We start from the raw sequence: 24,921 nt of genomic DNA, 5'->3' as shown, positions 1-24,921 counted from the left end.
TTTAGTGAGTGAGCTAGGTCAGGAAGAGGTTAAAAGTGAGTGGGCCTATTCAAACAAAGTACAAATGTTTTGTCAGTAAATGTTTATACATACATCAACAATGAGTAAGGATCTCACCGTGTGGCTTGTACATTAACGTCTCCAGAAATATAGAATGGTTTGTCCTTGTTGTATTCATCGAACACGCCCCATCGGAGGTGGGCCCACTCATGGACAAATACTCTGCCTGTAGAAAAAATTAGAATATTTAAGCCAAAGTCAATGTATCTTAATTTAGCATATTTGCCATAAAAGTATAAAAACATAAATACACAATACAGTAAAATATTTTCTTTGAATCTCTCCAATTATAGCTCCAATTAAAATGTAATCATTGGCGAAAAATAATCATCATTTGAAATATGAAAACCCTGCAAGGGACACAATTGAAAGTGCATTAGGGGGTTACCTGTAAATGTAAATGTAAATGTACAGGAATTTATATAGCGCAAATCACCGAGCGGTTTCTAAGCGCTTGCTTAGGGAACCCGTCCTGGTATTCCCCTGTGAGATAACCCAGGCAGGGTATCCGCAAGGTGAAAGCCAGGCATCCCGCCGCGAGGGGCCGTTGTGGAGATTAAGCAAGCTATTGCCCAGAGTCGCAGAGTGTGAACCTGTGAATCGAGTAGGCACCGGAGCGAGAATTGTCGAGTCCATGGACATTTTAGGACTCAAGACCCCGCCGAGCCGGGAATTGAACCCTGGTCCCGGGCTGACCTCTGCTTCCAGGTCTACCTCCTCTAACCAGTGAGCCACACTTCTCCACCTGTTCATATCGGTTTCTCAGTTGCAAAGCACTCAATACAATTCTGGACTACATAACATATATCTATGGCAGAAATCCTTTGTAAAAAAAACCATGCAAATATTGTTTATAACCGGCTTGACGCAATATCAGAATTAAAAGGGTAAATCTTGGATTTGAGTATAGGGTGCAAAATAAAGTAAAGTGGTTTGTGCTCTGTTTAGAGACATAGTTGCAATGGCATGAGAGTAGATCATGTTTCCATATACATTGAATGGGGAAAGTGACTTTAAAATGTATAAGACTGAATCTAAAAAGAGTTAAATTTAAACTATGGGATGAATTGTCATGCAAAGACCATTTTGACTGTGATAATAGTAACACAACTCCATAGTCTTTAAATCCAGCATATTGCATAATCTTTCATTTGTGCACAACTCTGCATAGCAGGATTTCACAATATTCTTTGCATCACATTTAATCAATGAGGGCTGAGTAAACATTTCAGGAAGGCCTATTTCACAGAGACATGTTTTTACATACACCAACCAGCGTATCTTATTCACATTTTGTAAAAATAAACAATCTAAGATACACTCTCTCACCAGATCTGCTCTGGGTTCAGCTAACATTTGATCTACAGTAGAAGTGGGGCAATTTTTACCTGGTCCTCTACAAAGGGTAAGCCTAACTCTTCATGGTAAGTGTGCAATGTTTTTAGGAACTGCCAATAGCCTGCGAGCAAAGCCGTGCTCAATATGCTGCAAACTGTCTACATCTTGGTACCCCCAAATTGCCTTTAAAAATATGATCATCTCAGGCAAGGGTTTGTTCTTTGAAATCCTTGAAAAACGTATTTCTTTTCATTTGGTGTGATTTCATTAAAAGGGGTCCTCTGCAACCAAATTTAGAAAATAAAAGTACTACCCAAGTAGTTGAAATCTTTCACCATTTTAAGTATAGACCCCCCCCCATTCTAAGTAGCTTATCTTTTGTGTTTGAAGGCCCACATGTTATGATATAAGCGCACCCATGGAGCTTTCACCTGCTGGAACTGCAGCTTCACAAGCACACGCGCCAGCATGCTGCCGACCAGGAAAGAACCCAACCACCTCAGATGCATTCTTCTCAACACCCGCTCCACCCGCAAACATGCCATTGAACTCTGGGACCTACTCGAATCAACCTCGAATCAACCGCCCCAGACGTCACCTTCCTGATGTAGACCTGGCTGAATCGAGCCCCGGCAACCGACATAGCCTTAGCCATCCCGGAAGGCTACAAGATCACCCACAGGGACCGCTCCAATGGAGCAGGAGGAGGTATCGCCATCGTCCACAGGATAACTCTCAGAGTCTCCACCAACACCGAAGACACCCTCAGCACCACCGAATTCCTGCACTCCCAGAGCCACACTGACCCCAACACCACGCTCAGAGGAACCCTCATCTACAGACCCCCCCCGGACCCTGACCACAGTTCAGCGACTCCATCGCTGACTTTGTCAGCTCACACACCCTCGCCTCCACGGACTACATCCTCCTACTTCCACCTCGAGAACAACAACGCCACCAACACCCTGATGGACAACCTAGCCAACCTCGGACTCAGACAACTCGTCACAACACCCACACACTCCGCCGGTCACACGCTTGACCCCATCTTCCCTGCAAGTCCCCACGTCTCCTTCAACCACACCACCAAACTCCACTTGACCGACCATCGCTGCATCCACTTCACCTTCAAGAAACCCACCATGCACCACCTACCCAACAGATGCATCGCCGCTGCTGGAGCAAAGTCACTGAAGACCAGCTAACCACCACCCTCGCCCAGAGCCCACCCACCAATCCCACCGACCCCGACAACGCCGCCCGCAACCTCAGAGAGTGGATTAACGACTGCGCCAACACCCTCGCCCCGATCAAGACTCCACCCTCTTCATGACTAAACAGGTCAACGCCATCTCCTCCGACTGCTTCAACACCCTCTGCATGCTCTGCAGGATCTACAAGTGGATCTACACTGAAATGAGAAGAACGGTCACCCAGGCCCCCATCAGCAGCAGGTTGGACTACGGAAACGCCCACTATGCAGGAGCCTCGGCCAAACTCCTGAGACGGCTCCAACGCATCCAGAACGTCCCTGCACACCGGATCCTTGACATCCCTCGCCGCAGCCACATTTCACACCACCTGAGAGACCTGCACTGGCTCCCGGTCATCAAGAGAATAACCTTCAAGCTCTTCACCCATGCACACAAGGCACTCCACAACACTGGACCAACGTACCTCAACAGATGACTCAGCTTCTACACCCCCACCCGCCAGCTCCGCTACACCGACCTTGCCCTCGCCACAGGCCCCCGTTTCCAAAGAGTACCCTCCGGCGGCAGAACGTTCTCTTACCTCGCCGCCAAGACCTAGACCACCCTCCCCATCCACCTATGGCAGACACAAGACCTGCAGATCTTCAGAAAACCTGGCTTTTCGAGCAGTAGCAGCATTCCCCACTCCCTCGCCTTCAGACCCTCATGGGTGAGTAGTGCGCTTTACAAATGATAAGATTGATTGATTGATTGAACGTCAACTGATTATTTTTAAATACAGCTCCTCCATATACTCTGCAAAATTCTCCAGTAATATCTGAAAACATTAGATGTAGGGCAAGCAAAACAGCATTGCCTGCTAATAGGAGTGTATAGGGAGCGACTTCTCACACATCTTTGGTACATCCGCTCCTGCTTTTAAAAGATGTTTGTTTATATATGCCGGGAACAAAAAAGGGGCTAAGATGCAGCCCTGCTTAGACCTCAATGGAATCTATTGGTGAGGTTAGATCCCATGTGGGCTGTAATAGACAGCAATCTTTAAATCATGGTGCAGACGTTTTAATAGGTCTAAATTAACGCCATCTTCTGCCTTATTATCAAAAGTTTATTCTCATTAACTATGCCATATGCACTCGAAAGGTCTATGAAGGTCATGTGAACAGCCCCCCCCCCCTTTGCCTTTTCTGCATTTACTAATGATAAGATGCAGATTGAGAGTCTTTTTTGTGGTACTAATACCTGGTCTAAAACCAAGCTGCTCAGGGGCAAAAATCTTGTTCTCCTCATCCCAGGTTTCTAGACAAGCCAAGATTCCCCTCCCTAGAATTTTAGCAGTAGCATCAATCAAGAAGATTGGCTTATAACAGTTCGGTGATTATTTGTCTCCTTTTTTGAAAATGAAGACTAGTGTAGCAGATCTCCATGATCCCAGTATCTTACTCTCCACCGCACTTTTCAGTACATTAGTTAAAATCGGTCTCCACAAATGAATATCTAATTTGAAGAGGTCCACTGGCACCCCATCAGGACCGTGGGCTTTTCCAGGAGCTGAAATGTTCAATGATCTAACTACCTCATCGAGTGCTCCAGGCATGAATAGAGGCACTGAGGATGAGTCTAGAAAGGGCGAAGCAAAAGAGTCATCCAAGTGGCCCCAATGTACCCCACTCTGCTGGAAAATGTCTGAGAAATTAGTTACCCACTCCACTTCGAGGATCAGAGCTTCTGCCTTGGGAGTGTCATGCTCTGAGAAGAAAGGGTGATTTACGACCTTCCAAAACTTCATGCTGTTCCTAGAGGCAGTTCTGGCTGACAAATCTTCCCAGTCTCCTATCCTTATCTCCCTTTTTCTTGCCTTAATATTCGCGTCTTGCTTTCAACACTTCTAAGTGACAACGCAGAACAGATTTTAATGTGAGCTTTAAATATGTATGGGCTGCTGAACATGTATCCTTAAACCAGCTTTGTAAAGGGGTGCCCTGTGGTGATTTATAGGCTGTAAAACCCTCTCTAATTGCCCCACATAATTGGGTAAATCCCCTTAATACTGAGAGGCGGGACAAATCCTCTTCCAAGCATGCTTCTATAGATTCCATATGCTCACCTACTATTTTATAGGTACAGTTTGCAGTTTCTATGTGTTTCCATCTCACCATAAAGTATTTATAATTATTAAATACCTCTTTGCACCCACTATCAGTGGAGTTGATCATAGTGTTTAGTTCAAGGGTAATAGAAACAGGGTTATGGTCACTGAGGCAGTTGGGACAACATCCGCCAAGATAATCATATTATCTATAGTGCTCCCTGTAGACCCTCCCATAAACAGGATATTTTCACAGTGATCACCCCTTGATTCACATACAATTTGTATATCTAATTTATGAATAAGTGTTTTCCAAGCTTCGCCTAGTAAATTGTGTTCAAAGTAGTAGCTGTTCAAACTATCATCCTCCCGTGGAATGCCGCATAGCTGGTTATCTCCCTGGGAATAAGTAGGCCTGTGGCGAGGGCAAGGTCGGTGTAGCGGAGCTGGCGGGTCGGGGTGTAGTGGTAAAAATCTTTGACCAATACCACTGTGACTTTTTTCAGAAAGAAGGTGGATGTCTAAGAATTCATCAAGATCCACAATTGCTCTGGACTCCAGAGGACTGCAAATATTATTATAAAAATTAATCAACAAAATATACCATTAGCCCCATAGAATTATTTGTGATACTAAATACCGTGGGGATGACCATTTGAGGTCAACATTGACCTTGGCAAACCTTACAGATATGAAAGTAGTGAGTCCACCTTGTGGTTTGCATGCAACAGAAGGCAGAGCTGGTGAAACAAAGTGTAAATGTTTGTCATCCAAGTCTCTTGCACGCAAATAAGATCAAAAGAAGACATTACATTTAACAAATTAGGGTTATCTAGCTTGCAACGAGTGCCTGCAATATTCCACATGGCCAGGTGCAGTCCTTTTTGCTGATCCTTTGTAACTATGGGTGAGCAGGGACCAGGATTTTAGTTCCTTTACATTGGGGGCCATTCTCCAAGACAAGTAGCTTTGGTGCAAGAAGAACCCCCAAATGACTCGGATGAGGCACTTGATTACCATCCTATAGAACAGCTCTGAGCAAAGTGCCCAACTTAGGGGAAGTAATCACACAACACAGGTCGATGCTTTCGAGCGCTGATTCGTCATTATGATCGGGAGCGCTAGCCGTGTCAGAGCTCTCCCCTGAAGAAAGTCAATCATTTTGGTCCTAGGAGGCGAGAGCCCTGAATCTATTTTCCGCCAACACCTGAAGATCTGAGCGACACCTATTTCCCGCATTAAAGCAGGATTGGGGGAGTATTTTCCGTCTAAGATACAAGCCTAGATGTCTATAGCAGAAACTCAAAGGCAGGATTTTTATGGGGCTTGATTTTGTCATTCTGCTCTGGCCCTTGGCAGGATTTCCCGCATGGCAGTGGTTAATTTGTAAAATAAAAAGAGCTGGGGCTCTCCTCAGGGGGCAGCCCTGACAGGAGAAATGTGCTGGTGGAAACTGCCTCCTGTCTAGAACCCTGGCACTTATTAACCTGGAGAGGACTTGGCCTAATGTGTAGAGATGCTGATTTTGGAGCTACGGACTCTCGGCATGGCTCAACACCATTTGAGTCTGGGGAAAATCACGTGCCTTCTACAGAATTGTGTCATTAACTGGTGCTGCACCGGTGCCGAGGATTAGGTGCCGGAGCAGCGCACCGGAAAGCACAGGCTCAAGTTAAGCATTGCCTGCGCTGTCCTGGGACTTCTAAAATTTATAATAACAGAGCTACTTGTGATTTGCTGTTCAAGTGGGCCAATACCTCCCTCATGCCGTCCCATTGGTCACTGATGTTGTGGTTCAGCCAGTGAACCACCTTGTTTGTTAGATCTGGGGTTGACTCCGCCACGTCATGGGAGACATTTGCCAAGACAATCACATATGGACTTGATGCTGGAGGGAGGCCGATCGCTGGAATCTAATCTCTGGATCAGGATGGTTTACTATCGATGTTGTCCGTGAAGGTTGCAGCCTATTTCCCATATTTGTGGAATTGGCATTTGATCCCGTGATGTTGTTTGAGGTCTAAATACTATCCCTGACTCCTGTTCCCACATGTGTTGAGGTAGGTGATAGATGGGCATTTACTGAAAGGGCTTTAATCCATCTCACCCCTTGATTTCTGTCCCACCAAGGAAGAATTTGAACCACCTTTATTAGGTGTGGTGAGAGATTTTAGACCATCCTCAATGGCTGTCAGTAATTAAAGCACTGGGCGTAACTTCAAGTCCAACAGATCTCTAAGAAGTCTGCTAATATTTGCCCATAGAGCCGCACTTGGAGAGGATGGCAAGAGTGCGGTATGCTGCTCTGATGCCTCCTGGGTCCACCCAACTTTACTAACTTTAGATTTTTGTGTTCGGTTTCTAAGCTTCAGTGCTAGTTCACGCTCCAGTGAGTGGACAGTAGATTCAGATCTCAAAGTCTTAGCCCCCACCCCCTTCTGCCCAACATTTTCCTAACTACAGCTGCCTCCTCCACAACTTCCTCATGCACCCCCACCAAGTGATGAGGTTTGAACTGGCCAGACATGGGATTAGTAATGGGGAGTCTGTATGGCGAAGACACCCTAGATGGTGCACAAGGGAATGACTGTGCAAGGTCCTCTGCTGTAAGAGAAAGCCTACTTTCTGACAATTTTATTTCATTAGAAAATTACTTCAACAGCCATAGCCAAAATATTGTTAATCGCTGACTGTGGTTGTCCCATTGGGCAAGCTGTTACTGAACAAGTGGGTTTTCTTTTCCCCATTCCAATAACCACGCCACAACCACACCCTAACGGAAAGGTAAGCACGTGGGATTGGTGCAAATGTTCAGATGGTACCTTGTTCTTTAACTTCTCGCGAGCAGAGAACGCAGGGGAACTCAAGACATTCACAATCCACGCTATAGGCAGGAGGACCCGGCCTGGCCTCTGATGGGTATTAGGAGTGAGGACGGCCACTGCGTTACTTCACTTGTTCTTTCTGCACTCCTGCACTCCCCTCACCACTGCCCCTCCACCTGTCTCGTGCTATTCTGGGGGATGCAATCCCACCCCCCCAGACAGCAAGGAGAACAACATTCAGGATGGCAGGAGCGGCATCCTCAGGGCCAGTAAAACTAAATTTACATGCCGGGCATTTACAGCAAAAGAAGGAGCAAAAGATAGAGCGTGCATATCCACTTTATGGCGTCCACTAATACAGAAACAGGTGCAAGCAAGGTGTAAGCAATAACAGGGCCCTCTGGACCTTCTGAAGTGGTGCTTTGGCGTTAACAGATTTTGCAGGAGAAGAAATCACAGAAAAAGCTGTTGTATCACTTACCTCATCCCTTTCTGATGACGGCCTCTGTCACCACCCACAGGCACAGGGTAATCGAATTCTTAAGAGATACTGGGCCCGATGCATGACGAACAATTTTGCGACCTGCAAATTGTGTCGCAATAGCAACTCTCAATTTGCAAGCTGCAAGATGGGATGTACAACAGTGTCAAAGACACTGTTTGCGATTCCTAATGGGTCGCAAATTGGGAGGCTCATGAATATTAATGAGCCACGTGCAATTTGTCACCCAATTGGGAACGGCAGGTCCTCCCAGGTATGGTGGCCTGCTGGGCTAAGAAGATCACCATGTCTGGGACTGCTTTTAAATAAACAGTTTTCTTTTTTTCTAACGGAGCCTGTTTTCCCTAAAGGAAAATGCGATGCACGCCCTTAAAAAATATTTCCAGAGCCTGTCTCAAAGGGGAAGGGGTTCCCTGGGCACCCCTTCCCATTTACGTCTCCATTACCGCCCTCTTGAAGAGGGTGCAAACTTGTCTTGTGCTGAGTTTTTCCCAGGCAGCAAAACGCTTACATTAAGTGCTAACACTGGATGAAGGAGTCAAGGCACCCAAATCTAACAAGGCCCTTCCTTCCTGCTCTTCAGGAATTAAATTGGAGACCATCTTCTCCCAGCAGTGTCTTACACATTTATAAGCTTCCAAAAGATGGACCAAATCTGGTAATAACCCTTCTCTTTCCTGCATCCACGTCCTTAGTCCCCTTGTCTGCACTCCTCCCTTCTACCCTATATTAGTACAGTGTACTGTTGCTTTGAATCTAGCTTGCATGATATATATCGCTATACAGTGAGAGAGTGACTGTGTGAATGCAGGAGATAATGTGTACAGAGTGCACATAGTAAACTGCCTTGCAGATTGTGTAAGACAGTGTGGGGTCTAGACTTAACACTGTGTTTGCTTCACAAAAGTGACACAAAATGACAATCAATCTTTGTTCACCTGTGTACTTTCGAGCACAAAACTGTTTAACCCAAGAAAGTAACTCGAAAGTACCGCAAAGCAGTGCATAGTGCTACTTTGCATTACTTAGTGGCAAGTGATCCTACCATGGGTGAAGCATGGGCCTTCCCATGCAATCACCCAAGGTTTCTGAGGCTAAAAAAGTTTTTAAAAGTAGACGAAGTTTAGCATCAGAAAATAGAGTCCCTTTGAACCTCACATCTGCGCTTTCAAGAGATAAACAAATGTGTGGATATTTTAAATTTTTAAACCTCAATTTCATGTTTTTCACTTGTTACTGTAGTATGGTCTAGGGCCTGCTTTGCGTGCATGTTATGTTAGCATGGCTTATTAGAAGTTTAAACGCCATTTTACCCTTTGCTGCTTTTGCACACAACACTGCCACGGCCCATCTGTGCCTGTCGTCCGTATTTTCTTGGCTGGCACAGGCAAGCATTAAGTGCAATGAAGACAAATCTGAGGTGCTACTCTATGGCCAGTTTCCACCCACCTTTATAGAATCTCTCTGGCCTCCTGGGTATCCATGCCCGACGTGGATAGTGGCGCTGCCAAGAACCTAGGTATATGGTTCGGGGAAGACGTGGGCTTCCATGAGCAGATCAAGAGACTTTCAGGGGTTTGTTTTGACACGCTTAAAGCCTTGAGGATGTTTTTCCCCTGCTCCCCCGCTCTGCTAGGGAGACGGTGGCCAGGGCGCTCATTCTATCGCGTCTTGACTACGTTAACGCCCTTTACATCGGCATCCCGGGGTACCTTCTAGGAAAGCTTCAGGTTATTCGGAATGCAGTTGTCAGGCTCCTATTTAGTATCCCGAAGAGAATGAGCGTAAGTCAGCAGCTAAGCAACTTGCATTTGGCTTCCCGTTGCCCAGTGAGTGCGCTTCAAGGTTCTGACCATGATGCATAAGGCACTTCACGGTCCTGGCCCTGCCTACATTAGCTCGAGGTTCGCTTTCTATTCTCCCAGGCGTCCTCTTCGTTCCGCCCTCCAACGCCGGCTGTTGGTTCCCAGATTTCGACGCTCGCGGTTTGGGGGGCAGTCCTTTGTGGTAAAGGCAACCACACTGTGGAATGCTTTGCCAGCTGACCTTCGGCATACCAAGGAACTTTCTATTTTAAAAAAACTCCTCAAAACTCATCTGTTCAAACAGTCGTTCTAGCTCTTTTGCTCTCCTCTGTCACTGATCTCCTACTCTCCAGGACACTCTTGAGTAGCAGTGCGCGGTATAAATCTCCTTATAACATAACATAACTGCATAGCTGTTTTTGTAAGTTAGTCTTCACGAAGGTCTACTCATGAGAAAAGGTTTGTTTTTGACATCTCTAGACTTACATCGTGCCGCTAGTCTGCACAGTGAGTGCTAAAGCCGTCAAGGTTATCAAAACATGTTAGTTGTTTTTCTACATGTTCGGGTAACGTTTTCTAGACACGACATTTTGGCAGCTGTGAGCCAAGTATTATTATCACACACTAGCCACGATTTCAGGCACTTGGAAGATTTCCGTTTCCAGGGATGCAGAGAGTCTATGCTGATCCAGATGTAATTTACTCTTACTTGCGCAAAGCGCATTGTTGTCTCCCCAAACAAGCCTAAGAGACCTTCTGTAGTTTACAATACATATTTCCTATATAGGGAGGGTGTTAAAACTAGGCACTATAGGACCTATTTTCACCATCATTTTAATATGATTTCTCCTTTTGTATTTTATGGAATTGTAACCATGCTGACCATATTATTTTTAATCATATGTCTGCTTATGTTAGCTAAGATACTGCACATGAGATCACGTCGTTAAAATTAATATTTTAACCTACCGTGTCTCTTCTTTACTCCTGTTGTGGACTGGTATGAGAGTATAACAAAAGAGTGTTCTCACTTCCCACCATTCTGAGATGGTCCCAAGTCGCATGTTCTAGGTTGTCTAATCATTGGTTACTTTCCTATAGCGAAGAGCTAATGTGACACTGATGCTAGCTGGTTGGGGTTTTTCTAGGTACGGAGGTGAGTTTCTGGTACACCACATTCATTGACATCCTACGTCACTGTGCACAGTTCTGTGTATGAGCAGGATCCTTGCAACATGTTATTAGAAAATGGACACTGTGTTTTTGCCCTGATTAGAGTGAGTCTGCCATCAGTAAATATGGGGTGATTTTTCAAAGGAGTTTGGCCTTTGCAGAGCTTACCTTTAATAGTATTGCAGGAATTAATTGCAGATAACAGACTAACATAATGATTTAGGATTATACAAAGGGTAGGCCAACTCGAGACCACCTTAAAGAATCTTATTTTTTCTCTTTTCCTTCAAAATTCTAACAAGGCGGCATTTCTGTTCAGCTTCCCTCACAAAAGAACATGCAAGGACAGAGGACACATATATATCAGTTTTTGCTTTTTTACTTGAAATTTCAGAGAGAAGTAAATATTTCTTTCCTGCTCTTTCTTGCATTGCTCCTACATTAACTGTTTTCTGATGAACGTTGATCTCGTTCCACAGACCATAAGTGGGTTCTCCAAAGGTATTAACAAACATATATCACAAGCAAGCATTCATATTAGAAGACCTGTCATTTCATAATTCTAGGACAAACCCCATCCCACTCCATTTCCAAAATTTGACTTTTCTCTGCTGCCCTCCTCAATAAGAAACATGCCACTCTAGTATGGGAATATCCAACATAAATAGAATTGGGCCTACAAAGGGGAATTGAAGTGATTCTCAGGGAAAACTTGTTGAAGGTATATCTTTACTTGGCGTGACCAAGTTTGGCATGACACGGCCACCATTCTTTTATCTTATTGTTCCAAATTGGCTGACGTCACTTGGAACTGGTAATAAATAAGTTTAAGTTTAACTGAAACACGCGCAAGTAGGAATTCAGAAACAGAGGTAAAGTCCGACCCTCCAAAAATTATGAATCAAAAAAACTGCTTAAGGACTGTCCATTGATCCACAGAGCAGTAGGTGGGCAGCATATTACACACACCCGTGGAGTAACCTTGCCCCTACACAAAACATCACAAACATGAGTACCTCGTGGGCCATACACTGCGAGTAGGGAGTCATCTGTTCGAAAGTTTGGAGTAAAATGGATGTATTTTCCAGGTTCACCGCATCCTCCGTACTCCAAGGTGTATGGATCATCACCATACTTCAGAAACGGGTCAGCAACAATGGCATCAGCCTGACAAAAGAACAGGGATTGTCATCAAAGGACAAGTCAAAGCTGTTAAGGTAAATATGCACAAATATGGAAAATCATATATTAATATGAAAATAGTATTGCCCCTTTACCTTATCGAATAATTCGGTCTTTGCTCTTGAGTAACTGGAATTGTGGCTCCATGTTAATGGTATTAATATTTTGATATTCTTGAAATAGGCTCTTCTTTGAGTTGCAGTGAACAAGTAAGCTGATGCCTCTGTCATCATATTCTAGTATGAGCAAAGAAAAAAAAATTAATATGAAATGCTTCTGGTTCTTTGAAGTCACAGAGTAGTATCAAATGCGCAATAGAGAAATTGAAAGACTTTATGATCAGCGGCTGAAGAGAGAAGGAAACCTTGGGGTTTGAATTGCATGTACATAATTTCTGATCTTTAAGCCATTTTCATACTGTTGGGACAGAAAAGTCCCTCTCATGTTGAGGGATGGGCACCCCGGCCATGCGTGCCCCAGCTGCAATAACGTCTGGATACCTGCTGTTGATGTTTGTTGTCATGGGCGAACAAAGTTCACGCATGTGCACCAGGACATAGGCCTGTCTCATGGATACCGGTCTTGTTGGACCTGAGGTGGACCTCAAAGCGCTACCCTCAGAGTAGCGAAAGGCTACTGCTTTTGCCAGGAGTTAGGTAGCACAAGCGCTGTGGTGATAGTGTACCATGACATGATCAGTGGAAATGAACAGTCCCTTTTATCTGTGTCACTAGAGTGAGGCCTACAAGCGGACTCATGTAACGTTCAGTTCCTGTGTGCTTAACTCACCCTAGACCTGCATCAAGTTAATATGTAGCGCTTTGCAGCGTACGTGTGGTTGAATACATGTGCTTTGTGCTTTGCCTGTGAATATTGCAATAAATGGAGGACTCTGGGTTCCATTTTGGGAAACCCAGGTCTGAATGGAGGAGCATGTGAAGACAGAGGATTCCACCTTGACAAATTTGTGGATTGGTGCATTCCTATGAGATGTGCGGGACACACACAATGGAGGAAGAAGAGCCATACTCTTTAGTAAACTTCAGAGGGTGCTCTTGGATTCAGTAAGAAGGTCACTGGAAAAGTGCCTGGGCACCTCTCAGGAAGGAGATAGGGTTGATAGGAGAATCATAAAGGCCTGACCTGGGGCCCTTGGGTAACTTTTTGATGCATATATCACTGTGGCTGTCATCCAGGTGTGAACATTGTAGGATCCTAATATCCAGTTGTTAGATGGACCAGTGAAGGTAGATATTGGTGTAGTAAGTAGGTTTAATTCTTAAGGAGAAGATCCCATCCATATACTAGCAGCCGGACCCAGCAACAGTCTATCCAGTTTCAATACAAACATTTCAACGCACCAGTGGGATGGATGCCACTCCAGTGACTACATTCAATGGTCACTATGGCGAGCCCCGGCAATCCAAGACACAGATGCCACAGAGCTCCCCCTTTCACATAAAAACAAAGAAAAAAAATACATACAATTAGGCAGAAAACAACAAAATGCAAGGAACTAGTAGGAACAACAAAAACATAACCAAACTTCTACTGTACAAAGTCTTTCAGTTAAGACGGTCACTTGCTGTCTCTTGGGGATGTTCTGGGCATGACCTTTTTATTTCAATTCTACTGTACAAAGTCTTTCACATAAGACAGTTTTCTGCTGAATCTCGTTGATTTATTTTTTATTTATTTATTTAAAGGTTTTATAGAGCGCGAACATGACCTGTGAGGGTATCAGAGCGCTTTACAGGTACAATAGAGTAATACAGTGTCACGGCAGGTCATAACACAACAAGAAACAGGTAAAAAAGATAGAGAATTAGTATATAGGAGAGCTTACAGAAGATCAGGGGAATGATAGTGGGACAGGGAAGCAAACAGGTACTGTACCTGGGGGATAGGATAGGCTATACAGCAGGACAAATATAATACAATGAACAAGAAAGGTAATGTACAAGGACGCAGGATAAGGCAATAGTCTCTCAGGTGGCTGAGGGAACGATATTAGCCAAGGAATTTACCCATGAGAAAGGCCTTGGCCTCTTTTTTTAAGCAAGCAAAGGAAGGGATTTTTCTAATGTCGGGAGGGAGGGAGCCAGTTTAACGCTTTCAAGTGAGGAGCGATGTGATTCAACTTTTTTGAGCCTGTAAGTAGTCTGGCGGCTGCGTTGAGGCAGGCTTTTAAGGACGCCAGCGAGTTCTTAGGTAAGCCAGAGAGGGTGGAGCAACCGTATTCCAGTCGAGAGATGACTAATGATTTGACAGCGAGTTTTAGGTCCGGAGCGTCTAGAAAGGGTTTCAATTTCCATAGGTAGCTCAGGTGGAATCTGGCCAATTTCGCCATTGTGTTGATGTGATCTCACATGTTTAGGTTAGGGGGGACATATCACCATACCTGCAGACGCCGAGAGTTGCTCCTGGGTGGGGAACGCTGTGTGTCTCGCCGCCGCTGTGCCATCCTCGTGGCTGGAGACTACAGCTCCCAGTGAGCTCAGCGGCCACTTCCGGCCTCCCGCCCTGATCGCGCCCGGAGGCGCTACAAAGCACGGACGCTCCCTCGGTGGAGCGGGGGGACATATCGCCATACCCGCAGACGCCAAGAGTAGCTCCTGGGTGGGGAACGCTGTGTGTCTCGCCGACGCTGTGCCATCCTCGCGGCTGGAGACTACAGCTCCCAGTGAGCTCAGCGGCCACTTCCGGCCTCCCGCCCTGATCGCGCCCAGAGGCGCTACAAAGCACGGACGCTCCCTCGGTGGAGCGGGGGGACATATCGCCATACCCGCAGACGCCAAGAGTTGCTCCTGGGTGGGGAACGCTGTGTGTCTCGCCGCCGCTGTGCCATCCTCGCGGCTGGAGACTACAGCTCCCAGTGAGCTCAACGGCCACTTCCGGTCTCCCACCCTGATCGCGCCCGGAGGCGCTACAAAGCACGGACGCTCCCTCCGCGTCGCGGATGCGCCGGGCGGAGCCCGGGCAGAAGGTGGGCCGTCTGTGGCCGTCCGGGGCAGGAAGGGGCAGGGCGATACCCCCAACATCTGCTGCTACTAATGGGTAAGCGGAAGAAAGCATTGACTATGGAGGAGGGCGGAAAAAATGCTAAAGTTCCTAGACACTCAAACTCCATTATGACCTATCTTTCCTCTGCTGTGGGGGCCCTAACCAAGGAGATCGCTAATGCCGAGCATGAACTGGGGCTGTCATCTCTCTCCCCCTCTAACATTGTATTAGCTCATACTTTGGAGGGCGATGCCTTGGGCCCAATTGATACACCTCCAGTACCCCTGGAACCAGCTGTGACTATTGTAAATCCCCTCCTCCCTTGCCCTATGAGCAAGGATACCGTCCCTGTCCCGCCCATGAATCCTACAATACAGAACCCCAAGATGGTACCTCAACCAGCTGGGCGGAAAAAGGGGAAAAGCGCTAACTTGACGACCATTTCCAGTGTACAACCTGATTTTCTGGGAGATAAATTGGAGGAACTTTTTGTGGCCAGGATTGAACCTCTACTTGTGGGAATTGCGAAAGACATTGTGGACACATTAAACACCTGTCTGGAAGGTCTTTTAAAGAAATGTTCCCTAATAGACAGACTTGTAAACTCCATACCCCCCAATATTGACTTGCTTGGTAAGGGATCGATTGTGGATGGAGCAGGGAGCTTGGAGGTACCCGGTAATAGGTTACTCACACAGTATTCAAGTAGGGCATTACACGTGGGTGTTAGTCCACAAGTTACCAAAGCTAACCCCCCCTGTATAATGGCCAATGCCTCTAACATGACGGGTCAAATATCCTCTCTACCTCAGATGGGCCCACCTGCACACAGTACATATAAACTTAACCTACCCCCAGAGGCGTCCCCATTAGTTGCGGTGTTTATTGGGGTCCCCCCCACTCATGGAGGGGGAGATGGAATCAACCCGGGATCTTATGGTCAAGGGGAAAGGGTGGTGCTCAGAGAAATGTTGTGGGGAGAACATCGCGGATATGATTATCCATGCAAGGAGGGTGGGGTGGATTGGTAAACTTCCAAAAACCACGCAGGGAGACTATGTGGTAATACATTTTTGTAGGGCTGACCTGGCTGACAGGTTATTCTGGGACGGCTCCGCAATTTCATCTAGGGATTATCTGAGACCGGTTCCCTTGGGTTTTTTCTATCAACCCCCAGCCCGTATCAAACAAACAATTCACTACCAAGGAAGATGGCAGGGTTTGAGGTCATTACAGGGGGGGAGAAACGTACAAAACCCTATAAATACACAATTTTTATGGCGATCCACGGCCCCGTCAAAACCCCCACACCAGGCTCCTCAGGGTCAAGTAGAGGGTGGGGGGTTGGTTACGAGAAACCATTTTGCCCCTCTGTCTGGCTTAGATGACACAGACTGACTAATAAATGAAGCTTCAATATCGGTTGAGAGGGGTAGAAATTCAAATGGAGCCGCAGTTTGTAAAATCCTTAGCTGGAATGTGGCAGGAATTAGATCAAAAATTGGCGACAATGAATGGTCTAGTTTTGTTTCTGAGCACAATGTTATTGCCCTACAAGAAACATGGGACACCTCATCCTGCTTCTGGCTGGACGGGTTTACCAGTTTTCTGTAGCCGCTACCCCCAGTAATGCAGGCAGGGCTAGGGGAGGCCTTCTAACCCTATTTTCGCTAGACCTTAAAGGGCCTTTAAGGCAGATTAAAAACGATTCTCCAAATCTTTTAATTGTTGAAAGGAAAATTAGTCCCACAAAGAGCACTTTGTTCATACATTTTTATAATTCAGGATACAGGGATTGTTGTGCTAATAATATAGCTGCCCTAGATTCCTTCTTAAACTCAGTCAGTCATAATACACATACCAATTTTGAATGCGTACTCATGGGCAATTTTAATATCCACCCTTGCAAACTCATGTGTGGCTCAACCGACTTTGCGGGGGGTACGGGACCTGAGGGACCCCACTTTGAGCACACTAAAGCAGGCGTGGAGTTGGAAGATTTTCTGGCCAATTTTAATTTCTCAGAACCCACAACCACGGAAGGGGAGTCTAGAACACCAACTTTTAAGGGGATAGTCCCCGGTACAATAATTGATTATATATTTGTGACCCCAGCCATCCTTAATAGTGCTATTTCTTACTGTACAGTCCCCTCTCCCCTCAGTGACCACAACCCTGTACTTTTGGAGGTTGCTTGGGGGGACTCTATCGGGCCGATGCCGGGGCAAGTTAATACAGGGCTTACTTTACGCCCAATAGACCAAGGTAGAAGGCTCAAGTGGGCAAACGTGGTCCCGGACAACTTTTATGTTGACATTCTCCCGCTAATTGAGGACCAGGTCATGACCTGCCAGAACCCAGATACCCCAGATCATGAGATACTGGATGCTTTTCAAACCATTTGTAGCCAAATTTCTTCTCACCTCACGGTTAAACTGAGGAAGGGCGGAAGCAACCATTGCCGTTGGTTCGATGCTTCATGCTCGAAAGTCCACAAATCTTTAAAGGCTGCTCTTAAAGCAAACCCAAGGGTGAGGACAGAAATCGCTATATTAAGAAAGGATTATAAGCGAGCCATCAAGGTCAGGCAGGACAAAATTAAAAACGAGGCCTGGGAGAACTTACTTTCTACTGATATCTTACGGGATAGCAGGCAATTTTGGGCCGTAATTAATCAGCCCTTCTTCTCTGACTAGCCAAATTTAGTCACGGACTGTGTCATCCCGGACGATAAATGGTTGGCACATTTTAGATCAGTCTACGGAGACACTGGCACGGCCGCCCAGTCGATTAATATGACCGTCCCGGAGGCCCCCCCAATATGCTTTAATAGGGCTGAGGTTGAGAAAACCATTCTGGCCACTACTAAGAACAAAGCCCCTGGGCCAGACGGGGTGCCGGCAGATTTCTACATACACTCCCCAAAATTATGGGCGGCCATTCTAGCCAATGTATTTACAGCTGCTAACGGCAACTCTCTACCAACCACATGGGTAACCTCTATAATCGTTCACATATTTAAGAAGGGGCACCTGGACGACCAAGGGTGCTATAGTACCATATCCCTTTTGGACTCTGCAATCAAGTTCTTAGGCAGAGTCCTTTTGGCCAGGCTTAGGGATAGGTTGGAGTGTTGTGGAGGTTTGGCTGATATCCAATATGGATTCAGAGAGAAGAGAGGAACAATAGAGCAGTGCTCCAACTTACACCTGCTGATCTCAAAGTATACGGTGGCCGGGGAGGGGGCTCTGTACCTAGCGTTTATGGACCTCTCCTCGGCCTTCGACTCGGTGAACAGGTCTAAGTTGTGGGATATCCTCTTGAGGATTGGGATCGACGTGGCACTGGTCAGGTTTATGGCTTCACTCCACCAAGAGCTATTCGCAGTTGTGCGGGTCACAAAAGAGGGTAGATGTACGTCCCGTTTTAATTCCATGCGAGGGGTCAGGCAGGGCTGCATACTAGCCCCCCTGCTTTTCACAATCTATATCAATGGCCTAGGTAGCTGCCTGGATGCAGTGGCCAGAGACGTTCCGTGTGTAGGAGAAGCTAAAATCCCTGCTCTCCTGTACGCTGACGACGCGGTGCTGATAGCCCGCACTGGCGTCTGTCTCCAGCAGCTCCTGGACGCCTTTGGTACCTTCGTGGACCAACTAGACTTGAAGGTTAATTCAAACAAGTCACACACCATGGTTGTTGGACACCATAGGAAAAAGGCCTTAGTAAAAACTTTTAAATGCAAGAGAGAAGTTGTTACTAGTGTTCCAGCTTTTCCCTATTTGGGGGTGCTTTTTGATGACAGGGGTACCTGGGGCCCACAGGTAAGGGCCAAAAGCCTGGCGGTGACCAGGACATCAGCGGCCCTTTTGGGTTTTTCAAAAAGGTTGGGCTCTAGACCGATGGAAGCCCTCCTAAAGGTTTATAACAGTAAATGTTTTTCAGTGGCATTGTATGGTGCACCATTATGGGGTTATGTATGTCTGGAACCTATTCAAAAAGTGGAAAATAGATTCTTACGTGCCCTTTTGTCTGTTCCCCAGTCGACACCAACCTTCTCCATTCATGCAGAATTGGGTCTGGATTATGTTTGTGATAGGTTAAACCTAGCGCCTTTAACCTACTGGCTAAAGACATGGCTCAATAAAGAACTAATTCTCAATCACCTGATAATGAAGGATGTCATGTCATTGGATCACAGTAGTAGAGTACCGTGGATGGCCTACCTGAAGAAGTCCTTTATGGAACTGGGCCGCCCGGAACTCTTTACAGACCCCTCTGGTATCAAGAAACAGGATGTAGACAGCGTCAAAAAACAGTTTATGCTAAGGGCAAGAATGTGCCGAGAGGAAAGGGAACTGCAGAAGCCAGCAGTGAGACAACACTATTTGTTAGTGAACTCCATCGCACTAGAACCCTATTTATGTTTTGTCACCAAGCCATTTCACAGGTTTCTTTTGACTAAATTTAGATTCAACCTTATACATTTTTATTTGGGAAGTTTTAACACATGGGTAAAACCAGAGTCAGCACCGCCCTGTACTTGTGATAATTTTTATGTGCAAGACACCCTGCATTTTGTTATGTTTTGTGGTTTCTTTTTAGATCATAGAAAAAGATATTTGTTACCTATTCTAAGGGAAGCTGGTTTCTCCCAGGTGAGACCAGCCATGATTTATCTCCAATCATTGTGTAACATCCGCATCACATTTTGTATGGCAAACTTTTTAGTGGCGGCGGCTAGATCGAGATCACGTAAGATATCATAAGATTCCCCCATATGAATTGCATTTTAACATCCTTTTATAAATCCTGTTTTTAGCCTAAATTTTTCATCACATGAATTCGATTGATATGAAATTGTTTAATTGTGTTTTACTTGTACAAAAACGTTTTATTCTCTTTGTATGATTTTTAACTAAATCGAATAAAGACTCTTTGACTGACTGACTGAGGTTATGATCCAAGATAATTCCCAGAGATTTGGCTGAATTCACAATGGTCGGGGAACAGTTTAAGGCTGTGATGGCTTTAATCCATGTCTGGATGTCGGGGTTGTTCTTGGGTGGGGAGATTAGAAGGAACTCCGTTTTCTTGGCATTTAGTTTTAGTTGATTGGAGGAGAGCCATCTGACGGTCTGCTTCAGGGCTTCATTCAGGGTGAGGATCTCTGCAAGAGATGAGATTTTTATGTAGATCTGAGTGTCATCAGCGTACATATGGAAGGAGATATTTGCATTGCGCAAGACTTCGGCAAGGGGTTCCAGATAAAGATTGAAGAGGGTGGGGGACAATGTTGATCCCTGAGGGACTCCCACCGTGACCACGGAGGGAGCGGACAGTTCGCCATTGACTAGAAATCTCTGGGATCGGTTTTGGAGGTAGGATCTGAACCAGTCAAGGACTGTGCCTTCTAATCCCATCCTGAGTTTAAGGCGTTCGAGTAGCATCACATGGTTGACCGTGTCGAAGGCCGATGATAGATCAAGGAGGATCAGGAGACAGGTTTTGTCTTGGTCAAGGGCTTGAAGAGCGTCATCAACGATGTGGAGCATGGTGGTTTCAGTGCTGTGCCCCGGTGGGAAGCCTGATTGACAGTCATCCAGTAGATGGTAGTTGTTGATGTGGTTGCTTAGCTGTAATTGTACACACTTTTCCAGCACTTTAGCCAGGAGCGAAATGTTGGAAATTGGTCTAAAGTTGTCTCTGGAGGCTGGGTCCAGCCACGTTTTTTTCAGAATGGGTAGGACTTGGCCTGTTTTCAGCGAGGTCGGTATTGATCCCTGACTTAGGGAGGCATTGATGATTGCAGTCCAGCTAGGAATGATGGATTTGGTAACGGTCGCGAGACAGTTTGAAGGGAGCGGGTCATTGAAGTGGTTGTTGGGGTTCAGGGAGGCACGGATTTTCGCGACAGTGACGTCATCATAGAATGCAAATTCGGACCAGTGAGCTAAATTCTTTGGTAAGGATCGTGGCGGCTAGGAAGGAGGAGGCAGAGGGTCAAAGTTCGGAGGGGGGAAGGAGACGGCCTTGAGTTCAGTATCTAAGGTTATGATTTTGTTTGTGAAAAATTAGGAGAAAACCTCAGAGGAGATGAGAGACTTGGGGTTTTCTTTCACTGTTTTGGACAGTTTCTTCGATTGTAGTTTAACCATCTCAAAGAGTTTGCGAAGTCTGTTCTGGGCGTTTCCTAGTTCCGCTCTGAAGAATTCTTTTTTTGAGTTGACGATGTTCTTGTTGTAGATATTTCTGGCCTGGCGAAGGAGTTTTAGGTGGTCTGTTGAGGGGTGCTGTCTCCAGGTTCTTTCATGATGTCGGGGGGACCTTCTCTCGTCGTTGAGAGAACCAGTGAACCATGCGTTTTTATCTCTGACTTGAGTTCTTTTTAGTTTAAGAGGGGCTAGGTCATCTAAGATGCTTGACATAGTAGCCGAGTAATGATCGTTGAGGTCACTGACCGAGGTGATGTGGGGGGGAACGGGGGGGGTGGTAGGTCAGTTTTACGGATCTCAAGCTTGTTGATGTCTAGGTTTTTGGTGTCTCTGACCCAACGTTTTGGGAGTACCTGTTGTGGTGTCCTTGTCTTGCTTGTGCTAGGTAACAGAAAGGCAATGGTATGGTGGTCAGACCAGTCGCAGGGCTCTATCGAGGTGAGCTTGACGGTGGTTTCCTTGGAGATGATCCAGTCAAGAGTGGCTCCTTTCGAGTGGGTTGGGAGAGGGCAAGCTTGGGTCAGGGCTAGATCGGCCAAGAGGTCCTTAACACCTTCAATGCTATGGAGATTTTCATCATGTGCTGAAGATGTGTATTTCCCATTGTTCATGACAAGGTCAGCTCGTCATAAGCACACGACCAGTGTACTGCATGACGAGCTGAGCTCGTCATGAGCAGCGAAGGGGTTAATGGCGTTGACATGGGGATCCTTAGGATCATTCCAGTGCAGGTTGAAATCGCCGAGGAAAATGTCCTTGGAGTTAGGGGAGTTCTTAGCCGTAATAACTTCCATGAGGTAGTCAGTGAAAGGCTTGTTTGTGCCTGGGGGGTGATAAAAGAAGTGCAGGTTACATATGTGGATGGTGTTTTTGAAGACTGAGAGGGCTAGATATCAGCAGGAGTCAGTAGTATCCGTTAAAAGCTCAGTGACAAGGATGTTAGAGCGATGGATGCAGGCAATTCCGCCTCCTTTTTTGTTATGTGGTCTGTCGAGCCTGACAATGTTGAAGTTAGGGACATTAAGAGGTCGAGGTATGGGGAGGAGGATTCATTAAGCCATGATTCTGTTAGAATGGCTATGTCGGTGTTGTTGTTCAGAATGAGTGCGGCGACATCGGCCGCATGCTTCACTGCAGAACGACAGTTGATTAAGAGACCTGTCAGGGCAGGGAGAGGAGTGGTGGCGAGGGTTGGGACAGACAATGGCACTGGCGTAAGGTTGCTTCTGAGCATTCATCTATTGCTGGGGGGGGCTGATCTGTGTGGGTCGATGGCTACCGTGCGGATGGGGAGTTCGGCACTCACGTCACTCACATCAGGTAGACAGGGAGGAATAGGGGCAGTGTTAAGGTCTACAAGGAGGTCCTGGATTTCCTTTTCGGTGAGATCTAGTGGATTAGTTGTGGTGAGGGAGAGGTTGTAGGAGAGGGCGAGGTCAAAGGTTTCCTCCTCAGACAGGCAGCTAGTGTGCTTGTGAGGGCGCAGATGTCTTGAGGTAGTCGGTACTGGTCGTTTGGGGAGCTCTGGGATTGGAAGGGAGGCAGTCTGGGGCATGAGCTTTGCGAAGGAGAGTTCAGCGAGGTGGACGAGTTTTGTAAGATCGAGGATGGAGGAATGGAGGTTCTGAATTATTATGGAAGCTCTGGAGTGCAAGGAAATGATGTCTGCGGAGTTTGGTGTAGGAGGGCACGGGTGGACTGAACTGGGAGTCGTAGGAGAGGTGGCTTGAGTGATAGAGGTGTTGGCCTGATCTGGTGCAGTGGGAGTCATTGAGGGTGGTGGGGCTTGGTGGCTAGGATGGATTGTGTGTGGGGTCAAAGAGCTAATGGCTTGAGTGTTAGCGGAGCGGGTTTGACCTGCTATAGCCCAGGTCACTGGTGACTTAGAGGTAGTGGTCCTGGAGATCGAGGAGGGAGCACAGAGGGAGGAGGTCAAAGGTTCAGTGTTAGGTTTGCTCGGTGCGGTTGAGGGCGGCCTGATAGGGTTAAGGTGCAGTGTGATGGGAGCTGTGGATTCTGAGTGGGACGCATGGGGGGGTGGACTTATGTGGAGGGGAAGACTCAGGTCCATAGCGTTAGGGAAGATTATAGGCCTAGTGATGGGATTCAGGAGATATGTATTGGGCAAGTGGGTAGGTGTACGGTTTGGCCGGGTGTTGGTCGCCGACCCTGTGTCTTGCACATAGTTTCGGAGGGTAATGAAAAACTCTGAGAATTTGTCAAGGTTTTTAGGTGAGGCTTGGGTCAGTACAATGCCGCTTTTGTAGAGGGTGATGGTGAGGTCAGCTCGAAAAGTTGTTGAAAGCGCTATTGTGAGCTTAGTGCCGTAGGGAATGATCCTGGATGAGTGAACATTAAGGAATAGAGAGAAAGTGTTACGCCAAGCAGGAATTCTTCTGGAGTAGAAAACCAGGTCATTGGTGACAGTGCCTAAGTCCGCACAGAAACGTAGGTCCGCAATCAGTGTCTCGGGATGGTTTTTCAGGGTGAGGTGTTTTTGGGGAGGTTTGGAGGGTAGACCAGTGTGAAAGTGTTTGAGCCGTAGAGCAGGGCTAACCATGATGGCTAGGGATGGGTATGCACGACGCGAACTGGATCAGTGAGCATCCGACATTGAGGTCATCATCAAATAGTTGTTATGTGTTAAAAGCACTTTCAGATTGAGGAGAGGTAGAGAGCGGTCATTTTCCTGTTGCCGTGGGTAGTGAGAGGTGAAGATGCCTGTCGTTATTTGAATCTGCAGGTTGGGTTAGTGCCACTACAAGATGGCCGCCACAGAGATGGAGGAGAGAGTAGTCCTCTTTCAATTGCAGTGAGAAGTGAAAAAAAAGAAGTCCTCTTTCTGTTTCTGTTGCAGTTGCTGCAGTTAGGGTTTGTGCAGGCTTCTTTCTGTGGAGGCAGTTTGCCTAACAGCGCAGTCCTCTTTCTGTGGGCACTGATTAGGGGCAGCCATTTTGTCTCATGTTGGGCTTAACACAGCAACAACATGGTGGATTTGGGCAGAAAAATGTTATTCCCCACTTTCACTTGGCAGAAGGTTTGTGTGAAAATTATTAGCCCATTTATTTGTTTTCTTTGTTTTCTGTGAGCCAAAAGCAATAGTCATAAAAATTTGAGCACGCAAAAAACACTCGAAGTATTAGAGTGAGTGAGTGCGCCTCGCACCCACTCTGCTTGCCGTCTGCCCCAGAAAGTAATCGACATGCGGAGATGCCGACAGACAGCTCTGCGAGCACTCTGAGGGCAGGCGGCGGTGCGGCACGAAAGTTGCACCTCAATCCCTTTCCCTGGTTATGACCACAGGAATGCTGTGGGAGGAGGGAGGGTCGTGCGGTCCGCCGCAGAAGCAGTCAGGAGGCACAGTCTTTCAGGAGCGGGAGAGGGGGGCCACCCTTACCTTGATCCTCGCCAGTAGTGAGCTTCTGGAGCCTTCCTGTGCAGCGATGTCCAACGGGAAAGCTCGGGACTTCGGCAGGGAGGGCGGCTGGAGGACGTGGTGACTTCTGCAGGCAGGACTC

At 46.6% G+C, this 24,921-nt stretch overlaps 1 protein-coding gene across 1 annotated transcript in view; it reads right to left on the bottom strand.

Moving 5' to 3' along the window:
• LOC144766636 (calcium-activated chloride channel regulator family member 3-like) overlaps positions 1 to 24,921 on the bottom strand; it is a 269,751-nt gene that overhangs the window by 70,019 nt on the left and 174,811 nt on the right. Inside the window, exons 2-4 of the mRNA XM_078650423.1 lie at positions 12,284 to 12,424; positions 12,023 to 12,173; positions 118 to 226 (exon numbers count right to left, since the gene is read on the bottom strand). Coding sequence (XP_078506549.1) covers positions 118 to 226; positions 12,023 to 12,173; positions 12,284 to 12,424 — 401 coding nt within the window. The remainder of the gene's footprint in view (positions 1 to 117; positions 227 to 12,022; positions 12,174 to 12,283; positions 12,425 to 24,921) is intronic.

Source organism: Lissotriton helveticus, chromosome 1_1, assembly GCF_964261635.1.
Source record: "Lissotriton helveticus chromosome 1_1, aLisHel1.1, whole genome shotgun sequence".
Taxonomy (NCBI): Eukaryota; Metazoa; Chordata; class Amphibia; order Caudata; family Salamandridae; genus Lissotriton; species Lissotriton helveticus.
This window is presented reverse-complemented; position numbering and strand designations above follow the sequence as displayed.